The 20,282-nt window shown below is 36.6% G+C and overlaps 1 protein-coding gene across 3 annotated transcripts in view; it reads right to left on the reverse strand.

Moving 5' to 3' along the window:
- The window catches only part of PCCA (propionyl-CoA carboxylase subunit alpha), a 352,118-nt gene that overhangs the window by 233,983 nt on the left and 97,853 nt on the right, over positions 1-20,282 (reverse strand). For all 3 annotated transcript variants that reach the window (XM_022576840.3, XM_089899400.1, XM_089899401.1), the window contains exon 8: positions 9,395-9,431. In XM_022576840.3, coding sequence (XP_022432548.1) covers positions 9,395-9,431 — 37 coding nt within the window. The remainder of the gene's footprint in view (positions 1-9,394; positions 9,432-20,282) is intronic.

The following is a 20,282-nucleotide window of genomic DNA, read 5'->3' on the forward strand; positions in this document are numbered from 1 at the left end:
TAAAGCTAAATATAGTCTTACCACGTGACCCAGCAGTTGTAGTCCTAGATACTTACCCAACTGAGTTGAAAATTTATGTCCACACAAAAACTTGTGCACAAATGTTTATAGCTCCTCTATTCATAATTGCCAAAACCTAGAAAAAACCAAGATATGCCCAACTTGAGACAACTATAAAAGACCAACCAGTATGCAGAATTCTCTCTAGGATTAGCTAAGGCCTTTGTTGAGTCTGCATCTCAACTCAATTCAACTTCTCCTTCAATCCAGTTTCTTTCACTCCCTCACATGTGTTGGTCCCAAAAATACTCCCCAATAAAATTCCAGAGTCTGCTTCTAAGACAGGTATCCAATCTGTGGCAAAGCAGCACATTTGGAAGGCTATTATAGTGATCTAGGCAAGAGATGACACTAGCTTAAACAAAGACAACAGTAGGATAAATGGAGAAAAGCTGATGAATTCAAGATTTAGGAAATGCTGACAGTGATATGCAAATGGAAAAACCACATAACGCAATATAATAGTGAATGCTGAGCCACAGAGAAAGCCTCACTGCTGATCAAAATCGAGACCCCTCTACTTCCTGCCTCTGTGATCCAGGCCGTTTCAGATGGCACAGAACTCCTCCCCACCCCACAATCTTACCAATGGGAAGTAAACATGTAGGATAAAGAAAATGTAAATTTTTGTCGTTTAAGGTCACATGCGAAGGGCAATAAAAATATGAAATACTGGAACTCTGATAAACTAATGACAATTGCATAGACTCAAATAAAAATTAGCACATTACTAAGTTTTCCGAGGAACTGTAATTCAAAATCTACTGGGCAATTTGGCTGTCATGCAACACTTGGCTACGCTGAAAAGTTCCTATTGTGAATACAAAGAGATAGTTCCAAGCAATTTGGGAAAATAAATTCCATCATCAATGCATTTCCCATGTTGTGTTTATTTGGTCATAATTTTCCACTTTTTACTGTTGTCTTTTAATTACAAATTAGTTATATAGTTCGTTTAGTTTTATCATTATCAATTTAGTTTTGGTATAACTTTGGTTTAGCACACTTCAGACTGAGGTGATGCATATCTGTATCTATCTGCGGTCCATAATTATCCAGTAGCTAGAATGTAAACATATATGTGTTGCAGTCCAACTATGAATTATTCGTATCTACTACTACCACAGATATACACAACCTCTAACAAAGGTATGTGTAGGTGATATTATTATCACTGAGTTTTTAACCACTGGAAAATGAAGAAGGGTGAAGTGGACACAGGATATTTTGCCTTTCCTAAGATAGCCATGCACACATAAATATATAAATAACTATATAAATACACTGAGTTTAAATAAGAATGAACTAACATTATACACATAAAGATATAATCAAGCTGTGTTATAAGAAAGTAAACCAATACATAACAGTATTTTGTTTTAATGTGGCAAAGAAAGGCAATTACATTTTTTTGGGAAAAACTGATCTGGTCTACATATTTCCCTCTATTAGGGCAAATAAAAAATACTAGATCCCTAACTCTGATCCAGGGATCAGAAATCAAGCACACGTCAGTGTATAGATTAGAGCAGAATGGGTTCACAGACAGAAAGTTTCCAAACAAAAACCAGTCTTAATGTCTTCACATTAGCGTCCGAACACTACGCAGAGCCTTTTGCAATAGAGTAACAGAAAAAAAAGAAAAGGCATGCAAGAATGAACTACAATAAAACAAAGAGAGGGAGGCAGTGGAAACAAATATGACATGGTAAAATACAGAAAGAGAACTTGTGAAATCATGCTTAAACCCAAAATGCATATACTGGAGTAATAAAAGAAAATGTAAGTACCCAAGTGACAATGGGAACGAAAGAAGGGACACGGAATACACGTTCCCAACTCCCAGGGACTATCATTCTAACCTTAAATGACTGCATTACTTCAGTAATAGGAAAACTGCAAAATAAAAACCTCATTCTTTAATGAATTTTACAAAGAATACTTTAACACCATTTTCTTCAACCTTAGGCATTTCTTAATAAATCTCATAAATAAATAGATAGATACATAGTAAATGTGTCTTCTACTGAGGACCAAATTGGAAAATTAATGTTACTTAAGATTATGAAAAAGGTATAAATTGTAATATCTTTTCAAAGGCTTCCTCAATATATCTTTAACCACAAATTCATACACTACATGTGAAAAGTTTTCTAAGCAGCATGAAATAAATAAAATAAATAAAAGATTTCAGGGCTTAGCTAAGTATTTCTATCCATCTTTAGCATGAAAAATTTGTTCTTTTATACAAAAAAAAGAAAAAAGAGCAACCTTCTTTTAACGTTATACCATGCCAAAAGGAAGATGAGAAGAAGAGGCAAAGGACAAGGAAAAAAATAGCCAAGGCAGAGAAGAGACAAAGCAATTCCTATACACTTATCAGAGTCAGAGGCCAAGGCATATGGGAGAGCATAACTTGCAAAGAATGTGAAGATATCACGTCAACACTTACTGTGAAGGCAATAAGGTTCAGGAAAAGACTCTCATACATTTAAATCTTAGATTCCTAAAAACTTCCTTTAGTCCTGCCTAGTGAATCCAAGGACAGCCTACATGAATTGATGAGCTATAGTCATTAACAACCACATACTAAATTTACTTAAATAATTCTAGATTTTTTTGTTTTTTTTTTTTTTTTTTGCAGTACGCAGGCCTCTCACTGTTGTGGCCTCTCCCATTGAGGAGCACAGGCTCCGGACGCGCAGGTTCAGTGGCCACGGCTCACGGGCCCAGCCGCTCCACGGCACGTGGGATCTTCCCGGACCGGGGCACGAACCCATGTCCCCTGCATCGGCAGGCGGACTCTCAACCACTGCACCACCAGGGATGCCCTAGATTTTTTTTTTTAGTTATCTATTTGCTGAGAGTTTATCATGGTTTACTTAATATTCCTATTCTTCCCAGGCATCTCCATTACAAAACTGGAGATTAAGGAAAAACAGTGAGAAAATTATTGTCAAATCATGATCTATGAACACTATGAAAAAAAAAAACCTTTAAAATGTATGACCACTTACTTCATTTCCATACTTATATATAAGTTTCTATTTTGGTTCATTCACTGAATAACCATTTGCTGAATATATACTATGTGATGATCATTGTCTTAAGTACAAGAAATACAAAGGAAACTAACCCATGGTCAATTTTACTATAAAACAGTAACGAGATGAACATAAAGCAAACATTTGCAAAGACAGAATTTACTTAATGGAGGGAGCCCCACACTATTTTAAGAGAAGAGCAACCCATCAAGATAATTCAATAAAAGGGGCAGGCGGATACTTCCACATCAGAAACTAAGTCCCAGGAATATTGCTGGACAAGGAACATACTTTATGAGATACTGTTCTAGTTTGATACTATTTTCTCCTTTCCTTTAAATATCCTTCATAACTCAATCATTCACTCTTTCACTGTTCCTTTTAATAGAGAATTACTTGAGAAAAATATGTATTCTATTGTTGGGTAGAGTGTTCTATATATATATCAATAAGGTCTCATTGGTTTAAAGTGTTAAGATCTCTACTTCTTATTGATCTTCTCTGTAGATATCCTACCCAGTATTTAAATTGTACTACTGAAGTCCCCAACTATTATTGTAGAACAATCTATTTCTCCTTTCAATTCTGTCAATGTTTAACCTCATATATTTTGCATCTCTGCATTTTGGTGCATAGATGTTTATAATAGTCAATATGTTTAAAATAATCAATGTATAATGTCTTTGTCTCTTATGACAGTTTTAGGCTGTAGTTTAAGTCTGTTTTGTCTGATATTAGTATAGCCACCCCAGCTCTCCTTTGATTACTATTTGCATGGGATATCTTTTTCCATCCTTTCGCTTTTAATGTATTTCTGTCTCTGGATCTAAAGTGAGTTTCTCATAGACAGCAAAGAGTTGGATCATGTGTTTTATCCATTCTGCCAATGTCTGGCACAGTGAGATACCATTTCACACATACTAGGATGGCCATAATATTTTTTTTAAAAAAAAGAAAGAAAAAAGAAAGTAACAAGTATTGGCAAGGATGTAAAGAAATTGGAAACCTCATACATTGCTAGTAGGAATGTAAAATGATTCAGCCACTGTGGAAAACAGTTTGAAGGTTCCTCAAAAAGTTAAACATAGATTTACCATCGAAACCAGCAATTCCACAACTAGGTACATACCAAAATAATTGAAAACAGGTACGCAAACATATACATGTATATGCATATTCACAGCAGCACTACCTACAATAGTCAACAGCTGGAAACAACCCAATGTCCATCCGCAGGTGAATGGATAAACAAAATGTGGTATAAACACACAATGGAATATTATTTGGTCATAAAAGGAATGAAGTATTGATATATAGTAAAACATGGATGAACTTTGAAAACATAAAAGATACAAAAGGTCACATGTTTTATGATTCCATTTATATGAAATATCCACAATAGGTAAATCCATAGAAACAGAAAGTAAATTGGTGATTGTCAGGGGCCAGGAAACAAGGAGTGAATATTAATGGATAGAGAGTTTCTTTTAGGGGTAATGAAAATGTTCTGGAATTAGCCTGTGGTGATGGTTCATTAATCCTGTGCATATACTAAAAAACACTGAATTGTACACTTTGAGAGGCCAGATTTTATACTATTTAAATTTTATCTGAATTTTTAAAAATCAAATAATTAGTATAAAAGTTTAGAGCAGGTTGTCTCTAAATCTGAGGGGGTGATACTGACATGGAAGGAGTATGAGGGAACTTTCTGGGGTGACAGTAACGTCCAACGTCTTAGTGGGGTTTTGGGTTACACAGGGTGGGTATGCATATATCAAAATCAGCAAATACACACTTCAGACCTGTTCATATTACTGTATATAAATTTTGCCTCAAGATAATCAAATTGTATACAAATACTGAATTAAGTTAAAGACATCTATGTTGAAGTATTTAGTGGGATGCATCCTGATATTTGCAATGTACTTTGAAATGCACCAAAATTAAAATGGTTAACCAATGGATAGATAAGCGATAAAGCAAACCTAGCAAAAGATTAATAGTGGAGTGTTGGTGTTGGGTATATAGGTATACATTGTAAAAGTCTTTCAAAATGTTGTATGATTTAAAATTTTCAAAATAACACATTGAGGAAAAAGTTAAAAAACAAGAAAAATATCCAAAAGGCATGAGTACTTTGCAGAGATTTGGAATATAGTTATAAAACAGAATTACTGAGTGGTAATGTTAGAGTGTCTTCTCTTGAAGACATGACATTTAAGCCAAGATATGAAAGGCTACAAGGAGCCATCTATGTGAAGGTATCAGCAAGAGTATTCCAGGCTTCCCACCCCACCCCAAAAAATCTTATTCTAAGGCCCTGAAGTTTGATGTAATCAAGAGAGCCAGTTTAGGGACTTTCCTGGTGACGCAGTGGTTAAGAATCCGCCTATCAATGCAGGGGACACGGGTTCGAGCCCTGGTGCCAGAAGATCCCACATGCCGCGGAGCAACTAAGCCCGTGCACCACAACTACTGAGCCTGCGCTTTAGAGCCTGCGAGCCACAACTACTGAAGCTCGTGCGCCTAGAGCCCGTGCTTCGCAACAAGAGAAGCCACGAAGAGTAGCCCCCGCTCGCCACAACCAGAGAAAGTCCATGCGCAGCAACAAAGACTCAAAGCAGCCAAAAATAAATAAATTTAAAAAAACAAAGCCAGTGTGACTGAAGTATGGTAGGCAAGGAAGGGAGTAGTATAAAATGAGATTGGAGAGAAAGGCAGGTGTCAAATCATTTGGGGCTTGTAGTCACAGTAAGGAATTTTAATTTTATCTAAGTGCAATGGAAAGTCATTAACGGGTTTAAAGCTGGGATCAATTGGGTGGGATGAGATGGGGTGTGTCTGTATTATTTAGAGTTTTAAAATATCACACTGACTGCTATGTGAAGAATGGCTTTGAAGTGTTTAAGAAAAGAAGCAGGAAAACTATTATAGTCCCTGCAAGAACAATGGTAGTTTGGAGGAGAGTGTTGGTAGTCAAGATAGTGAGTAGTGAATATGGGAGATATTTTGAATGAAGACTTGACAGTATCTACTGATAGACTGACAACAGGATGACAGGGGAAAAGGCACCAGGATAGATCTTGGATTTTAGCTTTAGCCACTGAGTGAATGGAGTGACATCTACCGAGATGTAGAAACCGTGGGAGAAGCAGGTTTGGAGTATGGTGGATCTGAGGATCAAAAAAATTTTTCTTAAATTGGGTACGATTTGTGACTGTAAGGAAGACAGGCAGAAGAAAAGAAAACAATCAGAGTAATCTGGAAGTTGTTAAAGAACAGGGTTTAGATTTACAAATTCTTTTCCTTTTAAGAATCAATTTTGGCTTGATTGTATTAAGGACCTTTGATCCAGTAAAAAGCTCAAACTTTAATGCAAATCAAGCTTACTGATTGCTGTTGCCTATCTCTGGGGTTAAAGATAAACTGGGGATCAATAGTCCTGTATCTTTAAACTTAAGAGAGGTCAAAAGGAAAAAATCAGGAGTGAGAATGAGGGAGACAAGGAAGCCCAAAAAACAAGTACATAGAAGTAACATATTAAGTCTTAACTGTCTCTCACCCTGTCAATGATAAGGGGCTGTCTGATTCTTAAATCCCACATATAACATGATTAAGTGCCTTATACTATTTTACACAAAGTGGTAACTCAAATTTTAGCTCTCAACCTCTAATACCATTAGTTTTCCAAAGTATATTGAAAAATCCATGCTCTTTGGAGCTAAATGACCCTAAATTTAAAGTAGCCCACCACTCAGTAGCTCTGTGACCTTGAGCAAATTACTTACCATTTCTAATCCTTAGTTTCTTAAATGTAAATAATTAACCCAAGAATTAGCATTAGAAATAACATTCACAAAGTGCCTGCTACTTGGAAAAAATGCTCCATAAACAAGAGCTACTATTATGCAAAAGGCACCTAATTCATCAATGCTCAACCCGGTAGTTTCCTCCTTAGGTAGCCCAGATTTCCTGTTTCCAGAAAAGAAGTACAGATGAGAGAAGGGAACCACAGAAAAGACAATCAATTTCATTTTCACCATGTAACACAGAAAGAAGTAAAACAGAGAAATCTGTGAATAGGCAAGACAAATGGACCATCCGCAACCTACAAATGGATAGGTTCAAAGGTTGATTATAATTCAGTTGTTTAGAACTGGGAACATATTTTCCCAGGGAATCAATGTTCAGTTCAACTCTCAGACAAACTCACAAGAAGTCATCAAAATCATAATGTAGTTAAAATGTGATATATCTCAATAAAATTAGTAGAAAACTGATGAATCAACCAAACAATACAGAAAACCAAGAAACTTTAATAATATGTAATTTAACTTATTTTAGAAGCTGGCACTTGAGGGAAAAGGTTTTATGGGAGGTTTCAGTAGTGATTCAGAGGGGGTTTCAGGGAAATTTCAAAAGCTTTATAAGGCTGATGACCCTGGTTCTTTATTATGTTTTACTTCGCCTCAAATTTTATGGCTTCCCTTTCTTTCAGCATAAGCAAAACACTAGCACTCTTATACTTAATAGCCATGATTGCGATCATTCATTTCACGAATGAGAAGGAGCAACTGGGGAAGAACTAGAGGAAAGACAGGAAAGAAGAAGGACCATAACGGATGTGCCCAAATATAAAGAAAAGAGCCTTCAATTGAATTAGATAAACTCAGTAAGTAAAAAACTGAAGGGGGTTGAGGGTGGTTAAGTACAGCACTAAAATAGTAAGGGAGGAAAAAGCCAGGTGATGAGAACTGGTCAGAGTCCCACCATGATTCACTGGTTATTTTAAAGGTCACAATTTTTTTTTTCCTTAAAGTGGAAGACAAAAAAAGAGCAAGCAAAGCAACCTGCCACTTATACAAAGGGAATTCTCAAGAGCTGAAGATTCATAATTAAAATTGTGACACACCAACAGAATTCAAGATTTTCTCCTAACCCCTTTTTATTTCTCTAAATTCCTCCAAATATTCTGTTCTTTTTATGTAGATACTATTGTGATAACAGCATTATTATGTCCTGTTATACAGATGATAATAATATCTAAACTAGAACTAGAAAGATGACTTTTGACATTTACAAGTACACAACAGAATAAAATTATTTTAGGAAAGTCTCCTCAAAAGCCAGCAGACATGTTATAGCCTCTTAGGCTATGAGGAATGCAGTGATTTCAAACCAGAGAGAGAAGCTTTTGATTTTCTTAAAGACATAAACCACAAATCAGTTCCATGTAGTCCAACCTATATTCAGAATCTAGCAAATCTTCCTGAGAAGTACTGAGATGCTTTTTGATGCTTTTTGAAGCCTGAAGAAATGATTAATGAAGAGATGTTATAGTCAGATAAAATAAGATTTTCTAGGGCTTGGTCTTAAGTCCAGGACCTGTATCAGTCAAATCAGCCAAAGTAAATGCTCTCCAAATGAATAAAATAATTCTAAATAATCAGAGAAAACAGGACTAAAGAAATGTTAATGTGGGATGCTGAAAAGCTTGGCCCCATCAGTGCAGGAATGCTAAGATGCTGTGATTTCCTAACTACCAAGCATTGTCTAATTTCTCTCATCTACCTACAAATTTTTGTCAAATGTAAACAAATATGAACTGATTAATAAAACTGTAAAATTACTTAATAGCATTACTAATCTATGATAACAGTATGCCCATGCATTTTCTTAATTAACAGGTATTGAAAATACAATGTCAAGAGTGCCAGGAATATTTTTGAAAATAAAAAGTCTGGGAGCACTGCCCCAGTATAATTATACATACAACAGGCAAGTAAAACAGTCATTAAAGCGTCCTTCAGTTTACCTTTTACTCCAATTTAGAATATTCTGTTCTCACATCCTATTTTCTCTTTCCTAGCAAGATTTTTAAGTTGATATTTAAATTCTTAGGAAAAGGTAAAAACTTGAAGAGCCTTGTCAAATACGAAATCTTCATGTTAATCACGTATGTCCTTTAGTAAGTTGCATTCAACTACATATATATAAATTTACATTACATCCAATCTCAAGAACTATTAAGACAATTCCTTCTTTTAATTAGCCAGTGATTTTCTCTTACAAAGGAACTATAATTAAGGTCAAATTACTCTTTAAAGTTCCCTTTAATAATAAAATATGGTAATTCCGCTGATAAATTCTTCCAGAGGAACAAGTAATCAGAAACCTGAAACTATTAAACTATTATTTGCTCTTCAGGAATTACCATATTACACGTTTACTCAACCATATCTGCTAAAAGACATAGAAATCCTACCAAAGTTAATTTAAGAACTTACCAATTTCCCTTGCAATTCTGACAGCTTCATCTGCATCCTGTAAAAGCAGGAAATGAGACCCAACATTAATCCCATCAACCATTGCACAATGTCTTTAGGGCAGTCATATATTGCACTACTGCCTCCTCCAATTCATTTAATGTTCAATTTTACAACCTTCTAACTCTTTTTATTCAGAGAAATGTAAAATTAATACCATAAGTGGAATGTAAATTCTACCTCATCCTTATTATATTAAGAAACTCAAAGCAGTTTGAAATGAGCTGGCAGGAAGCACTACCAGAATTGCCAAGTGATTTGGTGCAGTTGCTGGAATTTAATGGCAGAATTTAGATGTTTACAATCAATACTGAATCATAAATCAGATCATTAAAGCTTGTCCACAGCCAGCTTGTTTCTGTCTCTGATATTTATATGTCATGTTTTCCTTGATTCTGTCAGCAGGGGGAGTTGATTCTCTATTGTTTGGGAGGAGATCAACAGATTTTCCAGAAACAAAAAAGTAAATTTCTAGTATCTATAGGAATTGCCAATTGTTCCCCTCAAAAAATTCCTTTAGTAATCTCCATTACTTTTTCTTTTTTCTTTTTTATTTCATTTTTTTGGGGGTACATATTTTATCTTTACCAGTTACATCTTGTTAACGTAAATTAAAACCTGAAATTCAATGAACCATCTAGTGGGGGCAAAACTTCCAAAAAGCCAAGGAAAGAAAAGGCATTCTAAAACAGTACAAGGTAACACTGTAAATCAACTCTACTTCAATAAAAATTTTAAAAATAAAAATAAATAAAACAGCACAAGGTAAAAGTTTATGAATGTAAGGATTACTTACTGCTAAATATCAACCAACGCCACTGAATGGACCAAAACTTCCCTTGAATCTAAACCATTTCATTGATCATTAATTCTCACCTAACACGTCCAACACAGGACATTTCCCCCAGATAACAGTAAAGAGAAAGCTGAAAAGATTTTAAGTCCAAGTAAATCCTAGTAAATTTAACTTTTTAAATAATTCAGTGACATACACTAAACTATTACAGGGAATGACAATAATGTTTTGAAACCATCAGCTGGTAAGAATGCCTGAATTTTTAGAAAATAACTTTAAAATATCAAAGTAAAGGTTGGTATTTTTTAAGCTAATACTTTAAAAATGTAGAGTAACCATGTCAGCATCCTCCCCCAAAATGGGAGGGCGGGGGATGTTTATAACTGCTTCATTCATGTCTAATAAAAAAATAAAAATCTTCCTTAAAAGTCTTCAGTACCTAATAACATCCCCTGAATAAGGAGGTTGGCAGGGGAAGTTGTCAGAAAAATTTAATTTCCTTTCATTAGCCAGTCTGCTCCACAAATAGGTGCTTGTTAAGTTCAAAGCAGTCCTGAAAGCAACATCAGTTTTAAGTCTTTTTTTTTTTTTTTTTTAACTCCAAGCAGTCACATCTGCTAATGAGATTTTCCAAATAACAATTGTTTTCAAGTCAGAGACAAATCTATACTTTCCATTCTACCCCCACAAAAAATCAAGGTTTACTGCTTTATTACACCTTGCTGTTTTCACTGACCTTACATTCTCCAAATTTTAGCTTAAAGGGATAAAAATCCATGAAAAGGGTCATTTAATAATGTTAGTGGTTTCCACACATTGAGTTTGAAGGTTCTTTGTTCAAGCCAGTGACAGTTATTGGAGAATACTTCCCCTTAATAGCCTCTCTGTCAGGAAGTGTTAAACCTGCCAAATGCGGACAATTAGTGCCTCGCGAACAAAATACAGGAAGAGTGCTGGCTCATGGAGACTGGATTATAAGAAGACTAGAAGGAAACTTTTAACATGTCTTTTCTTTCAAACGTGTAACAGTATATTTGCAAAAGATATTCAGAGAGAAAAAACACTGCTATCTAAAAGGTTCATTACCTTGAAAAAACTAACAGGCAATGTTAGTTCATTAGTAATATTGTAATACATATTTATATATACATATTATGGATGGACTGTGTACAGAGAGATACATGTTTACACAAAGCAAAACTTCTAAAAATTCTTTAGCTGCTACAAATCCAACACTTCGATAAACTGCCACAAAACAATCTCGTGTTTTAACTAATCAGTATGCTTAAGTTTTCTTACTATGAAAAGCAAATTCTACTAAATGACCTTCCAAGTAAAATCAAACTGCCTTTAAAATTAATTTTTCACTTGTCATTCATTCATCCCAAAATATTTAATTGAGCATATATTATGTACTAGACATTAAAAATCTCTATTATCAGTTTCAACAATAAACTATTAAGTACACCTAGCTCCAATATGTTCTTTCAGCACATATACAAAACTACTTTTAAAGAGATAAAAAGGTCCTATGTGTTGGGCTTGGCCTAAAAGTTCATTCGGGTTTTGCCGCGCGATGTTACAGAAAAACACAAACGAACTTTTTGGCCAGCCCAAGAGCTCCAAATTCAATGGCACTGACACATCCCACAGTGTAACTTCCCTGTAGGGCTATAGGTAGAAAAAATTTTTGTAGTAAAAAAAAAAAAAAACTGAACCAACAAGAAAAAGACCAACAATCATCTGACGAGCAAAGGGTTGCAGGACAGTATTAAGCTACATAATTCTAAAACAGCAGCAGTTCAAGAAATGGAGAAAGAGGAAAGAAGCCAACAGAACCAGTAACCATTTCTTCTACTCCTCTATTTCAGCACAGCTTACATTAAGTGAGCTCTATCATCCAACTGAAGAATAAAACAGTAAAAAATTCTGTTTTATAGAGAGTATGATGGGAGAGGTAGGTGATGCTGCTATAACCAAATAAGTAGATCACAACAATGTAAAAAGGAGCTAAAAAACTTGGATACTTTTTCTGCAGGCCCAATTTATCTGTTAATGGTCTGTAGCACCCACCTGTGAGACAGCAAAGTCCAGCAGCTAAGAGCATAGATACTGGAGCCCAAAGGCATGGGCTCCAGTGCTGGCTCAGTGACAGTGAACGCATTACCTACCAGTATGCCTCTATGGAATTAGGTTTCCTCATCTGTAAGATGGACATAATATCTCATAGGGTTATTAAGAAGATGAAATTAGTAACAGCTGAAACACACTAGAACAGAGTCTGGCAAATAGTAAGCACTCAGTTAAGGTTCGCAATACGTGATAAAATGGGCAGCCCGCACGCCCAACTATCAAGTTTGTTCCTTTCCTGCCTGCCCTTGGTTGTCCTATCCTGTGGTCATCACTCATTCTCTGAACCTGTATGATACAGAACTAATACTGGCACTACAATACTGCAAAAATGTGCACTTGTACCTCCAGTGCCCTTCACTGGATCAGATGATCCGAGTACTCTTTACAGCTGGTAAGCAGGGTTCTTCTTGGGCAGGGAAGGGAAGTAAAATCTATAACAAAGACAGGCAAATTCAAGTAGTCCTCCCTGATGTTAAACACCCAATTTATTTCTACAGTGACAGTAGTGTCCAATACTGGCTCCACCACCCACAATTCAGGCCCCACCTCTTCCTTCTCACTTGCTACATACAGCCTACTTACCAACCCTGAATTCTGTACTCACTGGATGAGAGTCCTGCTACTCATCAGTATGGGAAGCTACTTAGTTTACTTTCCTCAGCTGGTTCTGAACAAATCAGTGACTGTTTCTGAAGAAAACAAAAAAATCATTGCTTCAAGACACAATGGGCATGGGGCTTCCCTGGCGGTCCAGTGGTTAAGACTTCGCCTTCCAGTGCAGGGGGTGCAGGTTCAATCCCTGGTTGGAAGCTAAGATCCCACATGCATGCCTCAGTGGCCAAAAAACCAAAACATAAAACAGAAGCAATATTGTAACAAATTCAATAAAGACTTTAAAAATGGCCCACATCAAAACAAAAAAAAAGACACTATGGGTAAAAGCTCTATCTGTACACAAAAAGCATCCTCAAACTATTCTGCATTCATATACAAAGTAAAGCAAAACTTTCAACAATCCTGGGTTCAGGAGATAGGTTCCAGCTGATTCTATTTTCCAGATAATTCCAGGTCAAACAGAAGACTCTTTTAATTTATTGATATTTTCAAATCTAAAATTTAGTACACGTTTCTCTTATTGTAAAACAGCATAATAAACATAACTGAACCCTTTTTCAAAAATATAAAGCCTTTGAAGCAACATCAGGAAAGTTATTCTCAGTTTAGCAGGGGAAAAGGATACTGATGTCTAATATGGTACTTTTTAATTACTAGGACACAGCTTTCCGACTTTTTGGTTTTTTAAATGATTCCCTTCACACTAGTTTTTTGTTGTTATTATTTGGCTCTTTCTGCTAAAGCAAAAGTGCAGTGTTTAAAATCTGGCTAATTAGGTGATAAAAACAATTACTACTTTAAACCTACACTGCATAATTTATAAAATTTATAAACCTACACTGCGTAATTTATAATTTATAAACAGAACACGAGAAACTCAGAGAAGTCTAATAAATTTCCTGGTAAACTGGTAGGTATTAGAACCAAATGCAGCAATTTAATCTTTGTTGATTCCTCCCTCTGCTTCACACCTGACATCTAACATCACAAAATCTTACAGATTCAACTTCCAGTGTCTCCCTATACCATCTACTTTGCTCCATTCTAATACCTTATTTTAGGCCCCCTAACATTTCTTGTCTGGGTTAAAGGAAGAGCATTCTAATTTGTCTACCAACCTCAAGTTTTGCACTGCTCCAATCCATTTTCCACATCACAATCAAAATAAGTTTTCTAATTCCACAATTTTTATCATGTTAAATAACTCTTCTGCATGAAACCATTCAGAAGCTCCCAAAGGCACAAAAATAACCTCCACGTCCAGATGCATAGCATTCAAAGTCATACATATCTGGATCCTAATTCTCTCTCCAGCCCTGTCTAACTACAACCCCTCACACTTGCATACCTGCAGTTTGCTAAAGTTCTCATGGTCTCCCAGCTCCAAGCTTTCACAAGATATTTTCACTGACCATAATGCTGCATCTCCATCAATTCCCCTCACTTTTTAGCTAACTCACTACTACTCAGACTTCAGGTTATCCCTTAAGTATCCTTCCATTGGAAGTTCTGCCACGACGCCCTTAAACTAGGGTAGGTGCCCCTCCTACATGGGCCCAACATACTCTGAGCTTCACATTATTAAAATGTATTAAATTGCCTGTCTATCTGTAGGTCTCCCTAAGGGGACCTAAGGGGACTTGAAGCTCTTTGAAATCAGCGTCTGCGGCTTGTTATTTTTTGCTAAACCAGTGGGCTGGGATTCCAACCCTGTCTTCCAACAGCTTCAGATGAACACTCTTCATTCATTCTGCTCTCAAGTTCCTGAGATCAAGTTAATAAGATACTGAAGAAAATGAAAGGCAAATACTCATACCAGATGACTACTTGAATACTTGACTACTTTAAATGACACTTTAAAACATTAGTTTCTCTCTAATGAAAAGGGTAACTCAAGAACAAGACAAAAGGAAACCGTTCCAGAAGACTCCTTAAGTACTACACACAATGTTTTAAAAGAATGTGGGAAACCATCTCCATATAACGTCCAAATAACATTCAAAATAATCAAATGGAAAAGGAACAAATGTTTTAAGGAGAAATATAACAAACTGAAACCACATTAATTTACTCAAGTACTTGGAGGAAAAAAAGTAGACTATAGTTGCCAAGAAAAAGAACTGCTTTAAAAATACCACAGATCAATGGGAGAAAATAAAACATATGGATTTTTAAAAGATGGAATTATCTATAATTAGCACATATAGTCTTCCAATGCAAAAGTATTGCTTAATGCAGTTGCTAAAACGACAAGGTATTCCAAAAATTTACACTATTTATCTGCATCAGCAAACCTCTATCTGCATAGATACCACCAAAAGCAATCTTTTACCTAACAAATCTAAACTACAAAATGTGAAAAGTAGTGAAGTTCCAAATGAATGTGGAATTACTACACAAGGATTCTAAAGTAACCAAATTTAACAGAAAAAAAAATGTAGTCTCTTATATCAGAAATAATTAAAAGCAAACTATAAATAAAACTAGTATTAACATTTGTCTGAAAAAACGAAGGGGCATTCCTTACAATCATTTTTAAATGCTTATCTGAAAACTATATCCTGCAGGTTCAGTTGTGGTTTAACAAATTAATTCAGACAAGAGGTGTTAGGAACTGTATACCATACTTGAGTTAACACAGGTAATGAGAGTCTATCATCATTTGAGAGTGTAACAGGATCTTAAAAAATCACCTAAGGCATACAAGGAGACAACACTCCAAGAGAGTGGATTTATTTTCTTCAACTTTCTACTTTTCCCTATTTTTCAAATTAACCGAGGTTGGAAATTCAAATGCAGATTGTCAAATGCAGCCTCCCTGAAAAGACAACCAAAAAAACCTGTTGATCAAGCAAAACCAAGTTTACTACCTACTACAGTAAAGGATACCATCACCTTGAAGCAATCTTGGAGGTTCCACTGGAATCAGTTCAAGACCTACTAAAAGCCACAGTTCAAAAACTGCAGTGCTCCTCTGATGCCCACTGAGCCCCCCACGCTCAGGGGTCTCCCCAACCACAATGGTGAGAAAAATCTCACATTGGGGAGAGCTTCAAAAAAATCCTCAACATTTCTTTTTGTTTTTTGATTTTTGTTTTTGTTTTTTTTTTTTTGCAGTACGCAGGCCTCTCACCGCTGTGGCCTCTCCCGTTGCGGAGCACAGGCTCCAGATGCGCAGGCTCAGCGGCCACGGCTCACGGGCCTAGCCGCTCCGCGGCATGTGGGATCTTCCCGGACCGGGGCATGAACCCGCGTCCCCTGCATCGGCAGGTGGACTCTCAACCACTGCGCCACCAGGGAAGCCCCCTCAACATTTTTTGTTCTGAGTCCATAAGACAAAGTTCATATGGAAGAAGACAAGCATAGGACCTATAAGTTCATGTTCATGTGTCCAGGAGCCAGTGACTTCAGAAGGTTTCAAGGGTATCCAAATAGGACAAAATTTGCCTTGAAGCCCATATCAAAACCTTGAAAATTTTCCCCTGTCTTGACTCATTTTTTTTGTCAATGGGAGTCTGGGTCTGGAAGAGATCTCCCCTCCAAATCCTAAACCACCAAGGCACTGCACACTGTCAGGTCTGCAGTTAGAGATGGCCAACCATTATTTGGTAAGCCACTGCAAGACTTTCGTAAACAGGTTTGTCTCAGGCTGCCTGTGCTGTAAGTCAGACTACTCCTCAAATGTATTAAATCTGTAACTCAAATTCATGTTCTTATCTTTCTAGATGGCATAATTTCACCACGGATAGTTTAGAATTATAATAGACTCTTTCATAAGCTTTTGGTATGAATGATTCATCTGAGAGGCGCACCTTAGGGGAAAACAGGGAAGCAAACTCTCAAACACCTAGTGTTCTGCATTACTAGGTGCAGAATAAACTAATGGCCTTACAGATAAAATTAGATGCTCCCGCTCCAGAAATTAATATCAGTCTTTTGATAAAGACACCTGCAGATTTTACAACCAGAAGTAACAATGAGTAAACAATTGTTCTGTATTAGCCAAGAAAATGACGGAAAAAAATATAACAGGCTATGTTCCAAAAGCGAATCAAGTACCCATTTCAGTCATCAACTCAAAAGGAGAAATTTCACTAATTATTACTTATTGATACTGGCGGTACACTATCAAACTTAAATCCCTCCATCATTACAGAAGCTCTCTCTCAGCGACAACAAATTACTCAGATAATGGTTATCTCTAATATTCTGCACATTTCCCATGTCACAGCCCCCAACTGTCACCTTTGAACCTTTATTCAAGGAACATTCCTTCCTCCTATGAGACACTATACACACTGACTTCATAAGAAAGAATCTACAATGCAAATAGAATTTCCAGATCAAATGCTCTCCTAATGACCTTGTCCTTGAACTCCTGAGGACTCTGCTACTAATCATCAAGACAGAATTAATCTGGACTCTGACTCATCACTACCCTTGTGACTAAATCAAGCCCAAAATGACGATCTCAAGAAGGCCAGATTTCTTGCTCAGGAAAAAAAAAAAAAAAAAATACAATTATACCGGCAGAAGTATTAGGGCTGAATAGACCAAGGTTCATAAAACCACTACCCAAACTCTCTAAAACGAGAATGTAAAGAAGGACTAAAACCCAATAGTTGACAGCCTAATAAAGAAAAAACTTGTCATACTCTGCTCAGGGTCTTTCAAGGCTGCAATCAAGGTATGGGCCAGACTGCATTTGCATTTGGAGGCTCAACTGGGGACAAATCCAAGTTCATTCAGGTGACTGGCAGAATTTATTTCCTTGAGGCTGTATGACTGAGGGCCCCACCGTTTTGCTGGCTCTCGAATAGAGATCATCTTTACTTAGATCCTCAGAAGCTGTCTGCAGTTCACTGCCATGTGGGTTTCCTCAATATGGCTGTTCCCTTCATCAAGCCAGCACCTAGAATCTGTTCTCTAGTCTCCTAAAATGGAGTCTTTTATGATAAAACATAATCACAGGAGTGACACTCAATTACTTTGCCCTATTAACGTAAGTGAACGCAGTGATATTCCATCACCTTTGCCATATAATGTAACTTAATTAAGGGAGTGACGTGCCATCACCCTTTGCCATAGCCTCTTAGTTAGAGAAGCGAATCACAGGTTTTACCCAAACTGAAGAGGAGTGGATTACACAAAGGCTTGGACGCCTGGAAGTTCCTCAAAAAGTTAAGCATAGACTTATCATATGACCCAGCAATTCTACTCCTGAGTATATACCCAAAAGAACTTAAAAGAGGTATTCAAACAACAGGTATCCTACCCTCCAACATTCCCTCTCCCCGTTCCCTGTCTTATGTTTCTTATTTTATTATTTATTTGTCTCCTTTTTCTATAGCAAAAGCTCAATGAGGGCAGGAATATTTTTTTGTTTTGGTCTGCTTTGATCCCTACTATATCCTATATCCATAGCACTTCAAACAATGTTAGACAAACAGTGTGCACTTGTTAAATATTTACTGAATAGATGAGTAAACAAATAATTTTAAATGTGGTAAATGAAGTACAGGGTATTAAGGGAAAATTCAGTAGAGGCCCTAATCTAATACATACAGTCAAGGAATGCCTCTGTGAGAAATGTATGTTTAAGCCAAGACCTAAACTATGTGTAGAAGACAGTCAGGAGTGAAGACCGAAGCAGAATCAACACACATGTGTCAGAATTATGAACAGAAGTTTCAAAAATCTAAAAGATGTCATACATGGTCGGTACATCCAGTGCCAAGGGTAAGCTGGCACAGTATCAGTTTGAAGAGAGAAACAAAGGCCAGCTATTCAAAGGATTTAAATGAGTAGTCATTCAAGAGTTTTTAAACACAGGCATGTGATCAAATCTGGATTTCTGAAACATCACTCAAGCTTTAGTGTCGAAACTTAACTGGACGGGACCAAGACCAAGACTGGCTACAAGGGGACTTCCCTGGTGGCCCAGAGGCTAGGACTCTGCGCTCCCAGTGCAAGGGGCCCAGGTTCGATCCCTGGTCAGGGAACTAGATCCCACATGCCGCAATTAAGAGTTCGCATGCCGCACTAAAGATCCCCCATGCCCTGACTAGGACTCGGCGCAGCCAAATAAATAAATATTTAAAAAATAAAAATAAAAAAGACTGGCTACAGGGAGAGCAATTAGAAGGCTGATGAAGTAATCCAGACTATATGATGTTAGCTGGAACTTGGAATTAGTGTGAGGAAAAAAATAAAAGTAATAGATCAGAAAGATACTTCAGTGAATTCTCTGTAGCGGTATTCATTAGGAACTCCAAGTTTCTAGCTTGTGAAATGGTGTGGAAAATGCCAGCATCTTCTCAGGCAGGAAGGGAAAAAATGAGAAGTTTACAGCAGGAGTCAGCAAACTTTTTCTGAATAGGCCAGGTAGTAAATATTCCAGACTTTGTGGAGACACAGAAGAGAGGAAAGACAATGACTGAAGACTGTAGCCCATGAAGTCTATAAAGGGTACATCTGGAGCATAAGAGGAAGAATTGGCTTTACAGAGGATAGGGAACATCTATTCTTTGTAAGATGAGAGAAGGGAAAAAAATGGATGAATACATATTGAGTAAATATAGGTAAATATGGGCAGGAAGCTGAGGATATTTACTAACCAGGGGCCATGCTTGCTAACTGTCCTGTAATTCATGAAATAATCCAGCACAATGAAGAACTGCCCAGCCCAGAAGGTACAATAAGAAACACTGAGATGAAGAGTTCCTGCAGACTAATTCAAGTCTACAAAGGGACTCTTTTCTCATGAGAAAAAAAAATGAATAATTTTTCCTCGGCAGTGGGGAGGAGCACAGAGAGGAAGGGGAGACACATACTCCAACTTCTGCATGTCTTCCTTAGAAGACTTCAGCTGCAAAAGCGGCTTGCTGGTTGAGAAGTTGTGCTTGGGATCTACAGTGATACACAGCTATACCAAACAAGTTTACAATTCACATTTTATGCATACGGACAGAAGCTCACCGTAAAGATACAGAGAACATCATAATGTTTCAAACATTAAATATATACCACCAACAAATGAAATCCACACATCTAACAGCACATTTTTATATCACCAAGTTTTCTCCTATGAAAGTAAAAGTCAACACTGATCATTAAATACAACGCTTCAGGGGCTTCTTGCTCTTTTTAACTTACGCTATTCAAAATAATCCAAGTGTAAACAACATTGATTTGTTTAATCTATACATGAATACTTTAAAAAGCAAAAATTGCATTTTATCTTACACTTTTGACAAAATGTTTGACTTCAGGACATGTACTATAAAGATTAGAGTAAAACAGTTT

Source organism: Delphinapterus leucas, chromosome 18, assembly GCF_059928025.1.
Source record: "Delphinapterus leucas isolate spDelLeu-1000000601 "Yukka" chromosome 18, BTC_Dleu_Yukka2, whole genome shotgun sequence".
Taxonomy (NCBI): domain Eukaryota; kingdom Metazoa; phylum Chordata; class Mammalia; order Artiodactyla; family Monodontidae; genus Delphinapterus; species Delphinapterus leucas.